At 38.6% G+C, this 15,381-nt stretch overlaps 2 protein-coding genes across 2 annotated transcripts; one reads left to right on the top strand and one right to left on the bottom strand.

Moving 5' to 3' along the window:
• Positions 1–38: 38 nt before the first annotated feature.
• On the bottom strand, positions 39–8,024 carry LOC118425999 (beta-ureidopropionase-like). Its single transcript, XM_035835204.1, has 14 exons — positions 7,774–8,024; positions 6,957–7,128; positions 6,418–6,505; positions 5,936–6,030; positions 5,423–5,507; positions 4,696–4,772; positions 4,127–4,181; positions 3,852–3,966; positions 2,236–2,317; positions 1,944–1,986; positions 1,668–1,694; positions 1,501–1,541; positions 1,190–1,276; positions 39–673 (listed from the first exon to the last, which is right to left on the bottom strand). The coding sequence occupies exons 1-14, from the start codon at positions 7,872–7,874 to the stop codon at positions 587–589; spliced, it is 1,155 nt and encodes a 384-aa protein (XP_035691097.1). The 5' UTR covers positions 7,875–8,024; the 3' UTR covers positions 39–586.
• A 361-nt stretch (positions 8,025–8,385) lies between these two features.
• Positions 8,386–14,005, top strand: LOC118426002 (ubiquitin-conjugating enzyme E2 J1-like). Its single transcript, XM_035835208.1, has 7 exons — positions 8,386–8,552; positions 9,011–9,084; positions 9,228–9,359; positions 10,178–10,262; positions 10,575–10,680; positions 11,987–12,110; positions 12,313–14,005. The coding sequence occupies exons 1-7, from the start codon at positions 8,522–8,524 to the stop codon at positions 12,862–12,864; spliced, it is 1,104 nt and encodes a 367-aa protein (XP_035691101.1). The 5' UTR covers positions 8,386–8,521; the 3' UTR covers positions 12,865–14,005.
• The last annotated feature ends 1,376 nt before the right edge of the window (positions 14,006–15,381 follow it).

Genomic DNA, 15,381 nt, shown 5'->3' with positions numbered 1-15,381 from the left:
CAGAGTTATTAGGAAGACAATGATTACTACACAATGTGAAGGGAAGACAAATCATTTATTTAGTTTACTGTCAGTAACATGGATTTTATGGCACTGGTTGGTTTTATGTATAATTTAGTAGTACTTAAGTAAACACTTGTCAATGTGAAGAGAGAATGACAATAGCTGACAGTGACAAACGTGCCTGATTACTGCTATTTTGGATTATAGATCAGGCAAGAGGGTCTTTCAATATGGAAAAAGCAAGGCAATACATATAGATTACCAAAGTCAATGTAGTTTTATTTTTATTTTGTATTAGAATTAGTGGAATGTTATCTACTTGAAAGTATCATTCCCAGAGAAATGACAAGTGTCTAGCATAAATACAGTTATGCTAGACAGTTATCACTTGTACATAGTATTATTTTTTAGACTGAACTGACCAATGGTTGATAGCAATACTAACAGTCAATGTGTTAGCATTATCAAAAACTCATACCATCAGTCCTGCTCTTAAAGATAGAAAAAAATATAGAAAAAAAAGTAATGGAGGTAAATTTTTCTTTAGTTGTTTTTTACTTTACAAATCAACATGTCCAATTGTTTATGTCTCCTTGACGACAGGAGGTTGGTAGCCATCTTGGATGGCGTAGGCCAAAGACTCTGCATACATGTCCAGTCGGGCAGTCATCTGGATAGACAAAACACAGGATCAAGATTTACATTCTTTAACCAAAAAAAAAAAAAAATCTGAATTCTTTGGATTATGTAATACACTACACTCCAAGTTTTTTCTGCCTTACTCAAATTAGCAATAACTAACTATTCTTACATTAATTTTACTATAAATGTTATGCAATTATCAGCACAAAAGTTCTATGCGTTGGTAGATAAACTTTGATCCTGCACACAAAGCTTGTGCATGGCAAATTTCAAATATACTGGTGCAATAATTCAATGAAATCAAACTGCATTTTCCCACGCAGACATTGTACATGTACAAAGTCATGTCTCAGTGTACAATTTGAGATAAATGTACAATTACTGCACTCAAGACTTTTTATTAAAACAGAAAATGTCACAAATGCATCATGCAATGAGATATACCTGCAGTGATTGCACATACTAACAAAAAGTAACTTTTGCATAATAGGTGAATCCGAGTTTTTGTCAATTGAAAGTTAGCACACTACAATACATAACTCACCCTGAAGCACCACTTGTCCTTAACCTGCCTGCACAGGTTCAAGTCCACCTCGGTCACCAGCAGACCATCATCAACTCGTGACAGACCCTGCGTGTATAGGGAGTCCACACATGCAAAATCATTCACAAGTCAGCAGTAAGTCTTAGAAAACAAAATACAGCATACAGACAATTGGTAGAGACTGATTTATTTCATCACATATAGGACAGTAAAAATATTGTTGTTGATTTTTACAACAAATAAGCATTCCTGCAAAAGACAGACTGACAAAAAGCTGTCTTTTATGTACTAAGACCTGTTACAAGACTCACAGGAGTGCGGCTTCCATCGGGGGCTGCTAGATAGCTGGAACCTGGAGTGGAAAAATCAGATGGTCATGATAACTTTATATACATATATCAGGGGAAAAGTTCAGTAATTCATCATATTACACAGATAAAAAGCAGATAAATATGCAGGCCATAAAAACACTACATACCATAGAAGTGGCCAAAGTCATGGTGAGCTATGGTGAAAAAGAAAATACTTAAATAAAGAAGTAAAAGCAGTGAACAACAGCAATGTACAATGAACTTTAAATTCTAGCTGGTAACATACAGAGTGGCTATTATAAATGAAACATGCTGTAAAAAAAATCTTGTGTGCCATCTATACTCCAATATATATGTACATGTAATTGGTATGGTATTTCCCTGTTGTACACATTGTACACATTTTTATTTAAACAATAATCTGTCTGCTTAGTGTAGCTTACCCTTCTTCCCATCTCCTGATGTAAACTCGCTCTCAAAACTCTCCTAAAGAAACCAAAAATGTTTTGCGATGAACAAGATGATCATTGACATTCGTGCTCTATAATCATACAGTTCTAAGTAACACACCTCTCAACAAAGAAAAACAAAATTCTGGAAATGTAACACTGAAGGTTACATTCAACATCTGAGTGACAGTCAACTTCAATATTAAAAGTATATACTTTAGGAATCATATATAAAGAAGGAAAATTTCAGAAACTATTTAATAGGGAATCTGTACATTGTACATACCGTGCCCACCCTGTTGATGGCTACAGAAAAGTAGCTGTTTGCGATGGCAGCATTACGGGCTTCGATTGACCACATTGGTTCACTGGAGAGGGATGGCATGCACAGTATTTAACATGCATTGGCATAATACCGGTAGTAAGACTTATACCGGTAGATTAAAAATACTGGAACTTAAAGAGATCTACACATGCAACAATAGTTATTTCTGAGCTGTGCACACTTCAGACATCTAGGTGTCCAATACATCATTTACAAAGCATCGATAACAATGCATTCGAAGACAACAAGGCCAAAAGTTTTCAGTATCTTTTTCGGGGTAGGCAGCTCGTCGTGGGACGAACACACTGTCACATTCATTGCCAAATTTATAGATCATAATTACACATGCTCACGGCACAAGACGAACATGATTCAACAACAATCTTGAATTTCTGTTGGTGACGTACAACTCATGTAAAAGTGTGGAGAACCGTTGCATAATAGCCCGGATCTACGACTGAATGGGCAAAATTGAACGTACGCAGCCATTTTCCCGCCATTTTTATATCTACGCTAGCAGTGAAGTGTTACGTCATAGCGGTTGTGACGGACAGAAGTTAAATGAAAATTCTTGACAGTATACGTCCGTTTTCTCATGACATTTTGTATGCTCATGCAGGTTTATGTTTCATGCATTTACTGACAGAAAAGGAAGGAACATCAGAGGATGTATAAAAGTACATAGCGGCAGTTAATTGTACCGTGTTTCTTCCTACCGGTATTTTTTACCCCCTCCCAACCACGCGCCCGTTCGCCGTGTAATTCCGCGGCGTGTTACAATTACAATATTACGCTTTTAGCAGGACAAGAGTGGCAGAAAAGTTACACAGAAGAAGTGGCAAGGGTAACCTATACCAGCAACATGTAACTGGAGAAAATGATGCGTTGACAATTTGTCAAATCAGTATGGCTAGAGAAATCGTCGTAAACGTACCGGTATTATGATAATAGATGTTACACTACAACTTCAGTGTAAGCTTGAAAGTTCATTTGTGTTTGGTAGGATTTACTTTGAATCAGAATTTTAATTCCCAAGGATGCAATAGAACAAAAGTTACAAACATTATGGTGTCCCCAATTTCTATTCTGGGAAGGGTTGTAAGGACCTGAAATCTATTGCTTAAGTTTTATTTCTCTCCTTGGTTCTGTATCCAAGTTGTTATTTCTGCATGAATTAATGTCATAGAAGCAGTGGATTGCAAAAATTAGTTGAAAGTGAATCTAAAGGTGGGTTTACAAATGCATATATTTTCAAGTGTGCATGAGGTCCATATGAAATTCTGGCAATATGCAGCCGTACGCCCAACGTTTGGAATCTTTCAGAACAAAGTAAATTATACGTCATCCCCATCTTGTGTATGAATTACGACTTCAGCATATCCATTCTATCTGAGGTTTCTTGCTGCGAATAGGAGCATATGATTCACGTATGCATCGTTATTAAAAAGAGCATATGATTGTATGGTACCCACTGTGCGTACGTCTGCGTATGAAAGGAATTAGCAAAAATGTCATTGGAACTCATGCAGACTAAAATATACACACATGTGAGCCCCCCTTAACCCTGCATGATGTACCTGAGTGCACCCACAGTAGCAGAAGGGTTAAACACTATCTCTGCACCATTGATCCCATACATCATCCAGTTCAGCGGGTGGTGACGGCCAAAACAGATGTTGATCGCTATTCTGCCTATAGGAAAAGAGTGACGTAACAACAACATGTATGTTGTAAAAGTAAAATACACAGTGTCATGTACAAAAGTACAGAAAAATTAAGATGATTGTCCAAAAGGCCAACACAGCAATGATATTATGAAGGCATATCTTTTCCCTACATGGGATGTACTTACCAAACTGAGTTTGGAACACCCTGTGTCCAGTATTCCCCTCCATGTAGTATGTAGACTGGTAAAAAAAACACAACTAAATTAAGTGCCACAAGTCGTAGTGTGAATTTTGAAATGTTTGTGGTCACCAGGTTTTATTTTTGTGCTTTCTGTGAATATGCTTTCTAACACATTATACTGTACCACGGAATTCTTTCAACTACAAAATAAAAAACACAGCAAAAACCTCCTTTTCTGTTCTGCTATGATTATGTAGTTCCCACAAAAAAATGGCATTACATAAATAAAATGACCTGAAATGGCTAGCATTATTTCTTTTTGAAATCTTTTACATAAACTTGAACATTTCATAAAAGGATACAAAAAGTAGTCTTATCATATTAGTGTATCAGTGAAAACAATTGTGATAAAGTGAACACTAATGACCAGATTACCATTGTAACTTCCTTGTTCACAAACACCATAAATTACTGAACAATAATGTAAGTTGCAAAATTCCACTTTAATTACAAATAATAAGTCATCAGTCAAAATAACTAAATCAAACACAGATACAAACTGGTGGTGCTCACCTCGTTGAAGTCACCAACCCTTGGAATGTGGTTCTTGCGACTCTTCCCCATAACAGTTCCAGTGTTGGAGATCACAACTGGGGAAGGTCAATGTCAAAATGCTAACTGTTAGACTGTTTCAGAATAGTCAGTTGCATCGACTAAGTACTAGGTGGATGATTACAGTTAAGGTGAAAATTTTGACACCAAAAAGTGACGCCATTATGTATTACTCTATGCGTACCATTACTATAAACACACTTCCCTCATGCTTGAGGTATCACCGGTCTTAGAAGATCTTCTTTTAGTTTTCTTGCGCATGTGTGTTAATGTGTATGTCAAGTGTACGTGAGTCTATTATGCTGATTAGCACCACATTACAACACACACACACACTATAGCTAAGTACCAACTGATCTGTATGATCAGGGCTCAAAATTCTTTTTTTGGATTAGGTGCACTTTTTTGGGTGCACCACATAAGATAAAGTAGAATGTCAGAAAAAAACTAATTACAAAACTTAAGTCTTAAAGAATTCCATGACAGACATTTTTATCATCTTTTAAACACATAGATGTCAAGAATATGATGTATACTAGACTAGTAGTATACTTTGATATCTTAACATACGTAAACCTAAGACAATATTTGGGTGCACCCACAGAAAAAAATGGGTGCACAGCTTCAATTTTGGGTGGACCTGGGTGCACATGCACCCAGTATTTGGAGCCCTGGTATGTAACCTTACCAGCAGTGTTAGCAATAATATCACCATGTGCTGCATCCCTCTCCAAGATGGGGGAGATGATCACCATGTTGTACTTCTTGGCAAGCTGAAAGATGGGCATAAGAAGAGTTTTACATTACTTTTGCATAATATTGTGCCAAACACAATTGTGAATATCTTCTACTACTAGTATCTAATGGAGAAACACACTGTGGAAAAGCTTTCATTATCTTTTACAGTGTAAACTTTCATTTTCTTTTGTGCTTTTGTAATGTCGTATATGTGTAAGGACATATTTGTTCCTTCTTTATAAGGAACAAAAGTTTATGAAGTTATTAGTTACTTTAACCGATCTGTGCCTTTGCTATGTTTTGTCTGACCATTACCTCTTCCCTCATGACCTCAGTGAAAAATGGTCAGCAGGCTGATTTGACAGTATGAATATACAACGGATTAAACAGACAATTAAAGAAACCTGTCTCTTAAATTTGTAATATCTATGTCTTAAACCCTACATAAGTATTTCCGCATCACCTCCTGACAGAACGTGATGGTAGGCCCGTCCTCCGCTGACTCAGAAAACTCGCACCAGGGCTGCTTCTCACGGGTGCAGAATGCAAACGGCATCGCTGTGAAAAGAGGAGAGTTTTGGTTGGATAAGAGACATATTACTAGACACTTGAAATCACTAATAGGAAATTGACTGTCCAAGAATTAAGGCGATTGTATGGTACATATATTTAATCACATAATGTACATTTGTGAAATCCAGCTGCACAGCAACCATTCAAAGCTGACTTTAACTCCTAGTGCAAAATACGTTTTGTACAAGTTTCTCTTCATTTATCAAATGAAAATGAAAAACACATACAAGAAGCAAAAGCAGTTGCTTTTTTTAGAATCACCTGTTTGAAGATCAGTAAAAAATTGTTGGAAGGACAATAATTAAGAACACTAGCTGCTGTTAGTATTTTACAATATGTGATTGGTTAATTACAAACATTAAGTAACCTTACTCCAGGTCTCTTGGAAGCAGATGATGTTGACCCCACACATGGCCGCAACCTCCACAATCTCTGCAATACGAGCGTGCAGTGCTGCCACCTAGCAGATTGGACACAAACAACAAGCTCAAGATCATGCCAATCAAATCCAAAGTACTATCATTGAAACATACATGGCAGACACAAAGAAATGGATTAGTTAAAGTATGATAGGAAAGCTTCAAGCAGCATTGCTACAGAAATGTCTTCTCAAAGCAAAGGTTAAGGTCAGTGAGCAAGTAGTGGCCATGATTTGTATCAGGAAGGCAGCTGATTAAAGTTAGACCCCAATATCTAAGCTTAGCAATACAGTGATATTTGTAGAGTAGAGTGGAGTTCTTCAGTTAGGCAGGTGTCTCGCTCCAGTTGAAACCACTCCTCTTGAACTCCTTGTCATCTCTTCAGTCAGCATGCAGTCATATTGGGTTTATGTGGTTTGTCCAGACCTAGATGTTATACATGACAGGATGGGTGGCACTGACAACAACACAATTGAACAGAAGTTCACACACCTGCTCTGCTATGGGCGCACTTGTGGGTAGAACGATCTTGTTCTGCACGGCTCCGACGCGGACCACGCGGGCAGGCCTCAGCTGTTCAGGTACAGCCTGCATGCCGTAGCCAGCCAGCTCAAACTTACGCTCATCAGCCAACTTCACTGCCTCTGCTGGGAGGGTCAACTTACTACAAGTACAACAGTTGGGGAATACAATGAATCATTGTCTCCAAAGGTGGAAGGATAAAGATGTATGTATGTATGTAGTCTACATCTTTATTTATATAGTGACATTCATAACTTATAATGAAAGCCTTTGGTCATTTATCTTGCTTTGCAAACTGTTGAATTGATCATTGGCTGTCTATGGCCTCCAACTGAATCAGAGGATCCACCACTGAGGCATTGCCAAAAATAGTCTTATGGATAATGAGTTCTTTTTTCTGAATAGTGAATTTGTCACACCTACATTTTACCTATTATGATTCAGACTGCATATCAACAATTGATTATAAATTTCAAAGAGATTGGCATTCAGAATAGTTAAGTGTAGATGATTCTGACAATAAGCTAGGAAATAGGCAGTGAACTAGTTAAAGGACGTTTGCCTTGACCAAGGATTCCTTTTCAAACTCCTTGCCTTGACCTAGTTGTGCATTTTCTGCAAAAAGGGGTAAATGCGGGGTTCAAAACCCGGTCTATATAATTTTTTAGACAGGTTGATATCCCGGGAGTCAGGATATTGTATCTTTATGTTTCTGTTCCTTTATTACAATGCTACAATGTAACATGTACATTTTCTGAGCATGAAAGTAAGTATATAAAGTACTCACCTGAAACTTGAGCCGTACAAAACTCTTTGAACTTCTTTGAGTTTCTCCGGCGGGATATGCTCCCGTAACACGTCATCCACGTTCTTCAGCTCGTCACCCATAGTGCAAACGCCCAAGAGAGCTCTACTATACTTCTAAGTAAGAAGAGAGGCGTTAGAGTCCTTCAGTAGGAGCCCAATTTCAGAAATGCAGACGAAGCAACTTCTCAAAGAAACTTACCAAGACTGTCAGTGACCTATGACCCTCAGTGGGCGTACCTGACCTCTCATATAATTTTCGCGGCGCAGGGATTTGGCTTCACACGCGGCTATGTGGGGTCAGAGGTTGCCACTAAAAAAATTCAACGAATGACATGCTCTTGACATTGTTGTTATCTGCAGTGTTTCAAACTTCAAAGTCCTCTCAAATATCCAGGGAAAGGAAAAATATATACCTTCGAATCGTGTGATTTGAATAGCCTGCTGTTTTACAATACCCTGAAACATAGTCTACAAATCATAAACTATTTTTTTCTACAGACAAATCTGCAAGAGTACGATTAAGTGATTGGTTGAAATGTTTATTGTTTCCACAAGAGAGCCAATCAACGGACGTGTTACATCCGTTACCGAATACGTGTCCAAAACAGATCAACTTCCGGGTTTTCGACGTACGTGTAAAATTCAGATCAATCAATCTAAATTTTGTAGTCACAAAACCGACAGAAGACTGCATAATTTCAGGACGAGTGGACAGAACAGCCGCAAAGATGGAGGGACGATACAACATGAAAAGTCCAGGTGACCGGCGATTTAGATATTTTAATATCCCCATTTAAAAATGGGGAGGGGATCAGAATTTCCAACATTATATTATCAACGTTTTAAAGTTTCCAGCACAAACTTTTAGCATCAGTGTCAGTCGGGGTACAATCAGTCATTTGCTTAAATTTCATTAGAAAAACGATATCGAAGTCTTACAAGATCAGCATAATGTATTATTTTAAAGTTAAAAAGATTTATATCAGTTAATTTTTTCAGCACAGTATGGCTTACAAGTCTCTCTTTCTCTCTCAATGTATATATACAGTATCTATATGTGTCCATATGTTGGCATTAAGACATAGGCATCAGATTATTAGCTAAAAATATTCTAAATATACATTCCAGCATATTGCACGCTAAAAATTGAAACAGGGTATTCTACCTCGTGAATACAAATACAATGTAATTCTATACAATGTTTTTTTTCCCCACAGCTGTGAAGCGGCTGATGAGGGAGGCAAAAGAAATGCATGAGCCGACAGAACAGTATTACGCCCAACCGCTGGAGGTGAGAATCTGAAAAGCTGCGCATGCAATGATGACATTTTATTGGTTGAATAGTGATTGCTTTAAGGTTGCTGAATTTAGTCACTATTAACAAATGAATAAGTATGTTGTGTGATATACATGATTTTTGGCCATTTTTTGCAGGACAACTTGTTTGAGTGGCACTTCACCGTGCGTGGTCCCCCTGACTCAGACTTCCAGGGAGGGATGTACCACGGGCGCATCACGCTGCCTCCTGAGTACCCAATGAAGCCTCCCAGCATCATGCTGCTCACTGTAAGTGCCTCAAGTACCACTGATAGCATACTTAGAGAAATGTGACAAGATTTTAGTTTGGTGTATATTTTGTGTATATGTAGTACGTACATTTGTGCTTATTAAGTCAAATTGTGAGTACCAGTGCCCTTTAGTTGAACTAATGCTGTACCAGAAAATCACACTACAGTAAGAGACTTGAGACTTTATCTGAAAATCCATTAGTGACGTGCCCTAGGGCACACCACTTATCTTCCTGGACTTCATACAGACAACATACTTGTACATACAGTGGTCAATATTTACATACATGTCAATTAAAAACAGTTATCAGTCATGCCATCAATATATACACAGTGCATAAAAAGGAAGCGGATCTTATACATGTACATCTAAAAAGAGACTTTTGTAGATTTGGCGGACCAGTTTTGGATATGGATCAAAATAAGCACCTACATCTTCCAGTACAAACAAACACAAGAGCAAAGCAGATGCCCTACTTGTAGTTGTATGAAAGTCTTCCTGGTCTTTCTGTTTTTGAATTGTTTTAGTAGTCAATCCATCTCTGGACTTGAACCTTGAACCCAAATGAGCCAGACTGGTACCCACCCTATATTAATGAAGTCTAAGGAATTGGTTTTTAATTTTAACATACATGTGTAACGTGTACACATATGAATTTTTTTACACATGTGTATTCATCATATTTGCATAGTGCATATACATGTGGCTAAGGTGAACTACCTGAACTGTACAAGAATGCCATCTAACAGTTATCACAAGAACTGCATGTAAGCAATACATTTCACGTTACTTCTGTTACATGTTTCTTTCTACAGCCCAATGGAAGGTTTGAAACTGGGAAGAAGATTTGTCTGAGCATCTCTGGACATCACCCTGAAACATGGCAGCCATCTTGGAGCAGTAAGCAGATCTTAATATAGAATATCTTATAATTTTCTTTATAAAATCCATGTTCAATATGACATTCATCAACCTAAAAAAGTTTTGAAACTTGATTTTAGTCAATCATATCTGTATTGTTACATATCTCTATTTATTACCATTTATAACAGTACCCTATTTGTTATGATTGTACATTGACCGCCAAGACTACTTCTGTTAGTGGGCAGCAAAAAATAGCCAAAGTTTCCCTTAATCATATTTTTTTCTGTTGGTTTATTGTTGTGGAATAAGCATTTGTCTGATTGACAAAATTTCCTTTTTTTTGTACAGTTCGTACAGTCCTGTTAGCCATCATAGGCTTCATGCCGACCAAGGGGGCTGGTGCGATCGGATCCCTGGACTACACACCAGAAGAACGCAAGATACTGTCTCGAAAGTGAGATGATCGATCAGCATTTTTTCTAGATAATTTGAATATGAGGGTGATGTCTCTGAGTCTTTTGGTCTTATGAAGTATCCACTCCCTCCTTTAAAGTGCCAAGATGACGTGGGATTGGAATTATTTTTAGCAGCTTGGCTGAAGTCCGTTGGTCACTGGAAGCTCCACTTGAATTCAGCGTGTCCTCACCGTAATTTTTAAGCTTTTTTTAAAAGATTTTTTATTCGTCTATTGCAAAAGTCCTGGTAATGTTATCATTTTTAGTGTGACCGTCCACTCCACTCATGCCCTATATATTTCCGACAACTCAGGAACTAAAGTTGATCCAAATATTGGCTTTTTACTGGCTTAGTCAATTCTCACATTATCCATCAATGTCCAAGAGATGCTACTATCCCTGTCCAATTTGTGACGAGGCAGATTTTCAGCAGAAAATACAGTCAACGCTCTGGCTATTTTGAAATTTGTCGAGCTCTAGCCCATTTTCAAATTCGTTGGCTTGATTAGTGATGCAGGCTGAAGGATGAAGCTATTGTCACAAGTCCACAGATGGCCACAATTTTTGAATATGACTAATTGTCTCAGTCAGACAAGTCACAGATGAGGACTGTCACCATCAATGAATTAATATGGTCATGATCAGAAGTAAGTCATTTTCTAGCTTTGACAAAATCTGCCCCAATGGGTAGGATGAACATGCTAAAAATATAAGGATGATGTGCCTTGGTGAAAAAAAAAAATATTGATAAAAAACATTTGTTGCTGTAAATCTATACAGTATATGCCATTGCAAGATTGCAATGTACTCACTGACCAGGGTGCCTTCATTCTAATAGTTGCTTGAGGATGCATGCTAGGCATATTAGTTTGAAGTTATGTCTAATTGGTTTCCCTGGATATATCAGGGATATAAATTGTCCTAAAGCTTGAGGGCATGCTTTTATCCTTATACAAGCACTGTAACATCAATGGTATCTCTGGTTACCTATTAAAGGTTAATATGCATTCATAATGGACCCTCACTAGTTGTGATGTCGTGATACTCAAATGAACATGTTGCTTCTGCCCTAAATACTCATGTAGACACATGTAGATGTAGATGGAGCATACTGTAAATGTAAATTGTAACCTTTCTTCAGTGTTTTTAAGTTTGCATGGGGGGGGGGGGTGTTCAACATCTCAGGGTAAACTCAAAATGCTGTAAACATAGATTTTGTTTTTGATTTCTATTTTACGAAGTGCAAACTCAAAAGACTGAAATGTTAGCGCTGTGTCCATGATTGTACTTCCTACATTGCTGCAGGTCCCAGGAGTGGAAGTGCGATACCTGTGGAACCACCAACAAAACCATGCTGAAGCCTCCCTCCAATCACCCCACAGACGCAGACAGGGAAGCCCAGGAACTGGCCTCACAGATCAGCTTCAAGGTTATTGCCACTAATATTATCATATTGAATTATATGGTGTCAGTTTTCTGAATGCAACAATTGGTGGGTGTTTAAGCTTGTCAGTCTTCAAACGTAAGCTGTTATTTTATTTCAGAATGCACAGTAGAAGGATTCTAGCAAGATTGATTAGTGGTTAAAACCATGATTATTCAGTTCTGAATTGTATGTATTTCATCCACAGGGGGAAGCTGAAAAAGGAAAAGACCAATCTGGTGCTGGAAACACAAGCACAGCCCAGACCCCGCCCACAGACGGTGACCCCACGACCCAAGGGTCAGCAACCCCATCCCAGGGTGCACCAGGGACACAGGTGCCACCTGGCAACCCTGTTCCCCCCATGTTTCCCTACATGGTCCCCCCTCCCTATGCCATGTATGCAGCTGGCTACCCCAATGCCATGCAGCAAATGGGTGGTACTGCAGCGCCTCCACAGGCTACAGATGGAACTGCAGCTCCACAGCCCACCACTGCAAGCTCTTCCAACACTAACCTGTCCAGTCAGCAGGGTGCTACAACTCAACCAGCGCAAGCTAGGACCAGTGTCAGACAACGAGCCGTGCACGCTACGAATAATCCCGCCTCAGGCGTTGCCCGGCAGTTGCCAAGGCAACAGCAAGTCAGCGCCGGTTCCTGTTCACTCCTCTTAATGGTTGTCTTAACGTTGTCCATAGCGTTCCTCATACTGCGAAGGGTTTATCTCACAAACATGTGGAGATGGGACTATGAGATTTGACACTAGATGTTTATTTCTGACTGGTTTAGAAGCTATGGTTAAGAGTAAGTATCATCTTGTATTTTAACAAGGAAGATACATTCTTGCAATGTACAAGGACTTACAAGCCATTAAGGGAAAGATGTAGACAACTAGAATTATCTGATATACATGTGTTAGGTGGGGTAATATCAATATAGAAGTGAAAACTGTGTACAGAAAGATAAGGACGTCTCATTAACAAAGTTTCTGTTAATTGAACTTGTAAAGATAGTCTGACAACACTTTTTTTCCTGATGTCAACATGCAATATTGACTCATTCCAAGTATTTTGTTTTTCCCATTTTAAAGTTTTATTTTAACATACAGAAACAATATTAGGTCACACAGTGAAAATGGTAAGAATTTGAGTTGTAAAGAAATAAAGAAGTTATTATGGGGGTGGGGGGAGAATTGTGATATTTCGTTTATCTCAGAGTACACTACATGTGTAGTTACTAATGCCTGCCCCACTTATTTTCTGCAACACAATTTTGCTAAATGCAGTTGGTGGTATGAAATTTGATAGCCATTTAGAAGTTTTTGTGGACATAGACCCCAAAGTTGGGGGAACGGTTTCCACAAAATTGAATACTCAAACACCACTGTGGGACAGTCTCTTTGGAACCTTTCACAAAACAGGAAAATTGAAAAGTTGGGAGGGCAACCAAAACATAACAACGAGGGCTGCTAGGAAAGCAATTTAATAAGGCTAGGGTAGTTGCAATTCTACCTTAGAAATGTAATGCCATAAAGGAATAGAGAATAGCTAATATTCTTATCATTGCTATATTGAAACATGTACATGTGGCCTGGGTAACGTTACCATCCGGACAGTAGTTCACTCTGACATTTCTGATACACTATATACAGTTGCTTCTCGCTCCAACTTTTGTTACACACTATGTACAGTTGCTTCTCTGATATTATTATTATTTGGGTAGCAGCGAACTATTACCGGGATCGTACCCAGGCAAAAAAGTATGTGGAAACATGAACAAGTTGTAAAAAGATAACTTACTGCATTTATTGTACATCGCACTGTAAGTTGTGTAACGCAATAAAAGTAAAGTTACACCACATCATTTTAACGTGACTTCTAGGATTAAAAATCACAACAGAACACAGTGTGGGTTGTTTTTTTAGCTGTAGAGCAACATTTTGGTTGTTGTTATATGGTGCAGTAGTTTATTCTTTGCCTCAGTCCAACCAGTTAGGATGGAGAGTTACAACAGGTTAGTTCATTGTTGGAAATATGGGGGTCTTAGTGCATCAACACAGCCGTAGCGTAGCTTGCAGGGACCCGCGAACGTCGACTGAGCTGATAAAAATCATCCGAAGCCCGAGTAGTCGCCAGAACTTCGGTCGTTCTTCGGCCGAAAATGCCCAACACGTCGACCGAGCTATATTCTTGATTTATGTAAAGGGGCTTGATATTTGACAAAGGCTACGGGGAAACCGGTTCTGCATTTTCTTTGATAGTTCCAAAATCTGTTAATCCGAAAACCAAGAAATAGAATCGGTGACGGCCCTATGACGTTATTGTCCTTTATATCAATTCCATTTCCTACAATAGCCGCTTGTACCTAGTCATGCCATAATAAGATACAGGGCACCGGTAGGGTGGCTCCCGTTACATAAAGGAAACATCCTGGGCTGATTAGCGTATATCAATCATAATTATATTTCACAGATGTAATTGGGACAAAGCGACGACATCAGTGATCGGCTACGTACAGTACTATAATAGGTAACGCCAACTCTTCAAATCAACATCCTGCAGATTATTCCAAGGCAGCCACCTAAAAATGGTAAATTTTATAGATCAGTATTCCCCTAGGTCCACATAGTTCATATATCCATGCCAGATTTTTTATGTGTCGTTTCTACTGTACCCGGTGGAATTATGAGAGCTAACACTGGTACTCAATTACTTAATTCATAATCATACTAGCATTGTGTGCTTGTAGCTAGTATGCTATATGTAACGAGCTCGAGCCTTACATGCTATGCTCATATATCATGTTGATAAGAAAGACGGGTCTTGTCAAACATTAAGAACTTTTTCACTGTAGTGAGCGCTAGTGTTATAATTGGCCATGTCTGTAGACAAACAGAAGTATCGTTTCACAAACCAAGTTAGATGGATGTTTGTTACTTCATTACAGTTTTGAGCCTGTCATTAATTCATTATACGAAGCGCCAACTCAAGCGTCGGCTACATTTTTAAGCCTTATCGAGACCCTCTCAAGAATATACTGAACACATCAAATGGCCGTATCTCTGGGGTTTCTGATGCTGCCTTAGTCACCGTCACCTTGTCCCATGATCATCTTGACGGTCGAGAATTATGATCACCTTCAGCTACAGTCAAGTAGATCTCTGTCGATGATTCACCATTTGGATTTTATGCAGTGGTCTTACCTGTGGAGTTTTGACACTTGACGTGACCAGTTAAAACAATATGATGCACCTGTAAGCTAGACGTGTTGTACTTAT

Source organism: Branchiostoma floridae, chromosome 11 (assembly GCF_000003815.2).
Source record: "Branchiostoma floridae strain S238N-H82 chromosome 11, Bfl_VNyyK, whole genome shotgun sequence".
Taxonomy (NCBI): domain Eukaryota; kingdom Metazoa; phylum Chordata; class Leptocardii; order Amphioxiformes; family Branchiostomatidae; genus Branchiostoma; species Branchiostoma floridae.
Note: the sequence above shows the minus strand (reverse complement) of the source record. Positions and strands in the feature narration are given on the sequence as shown.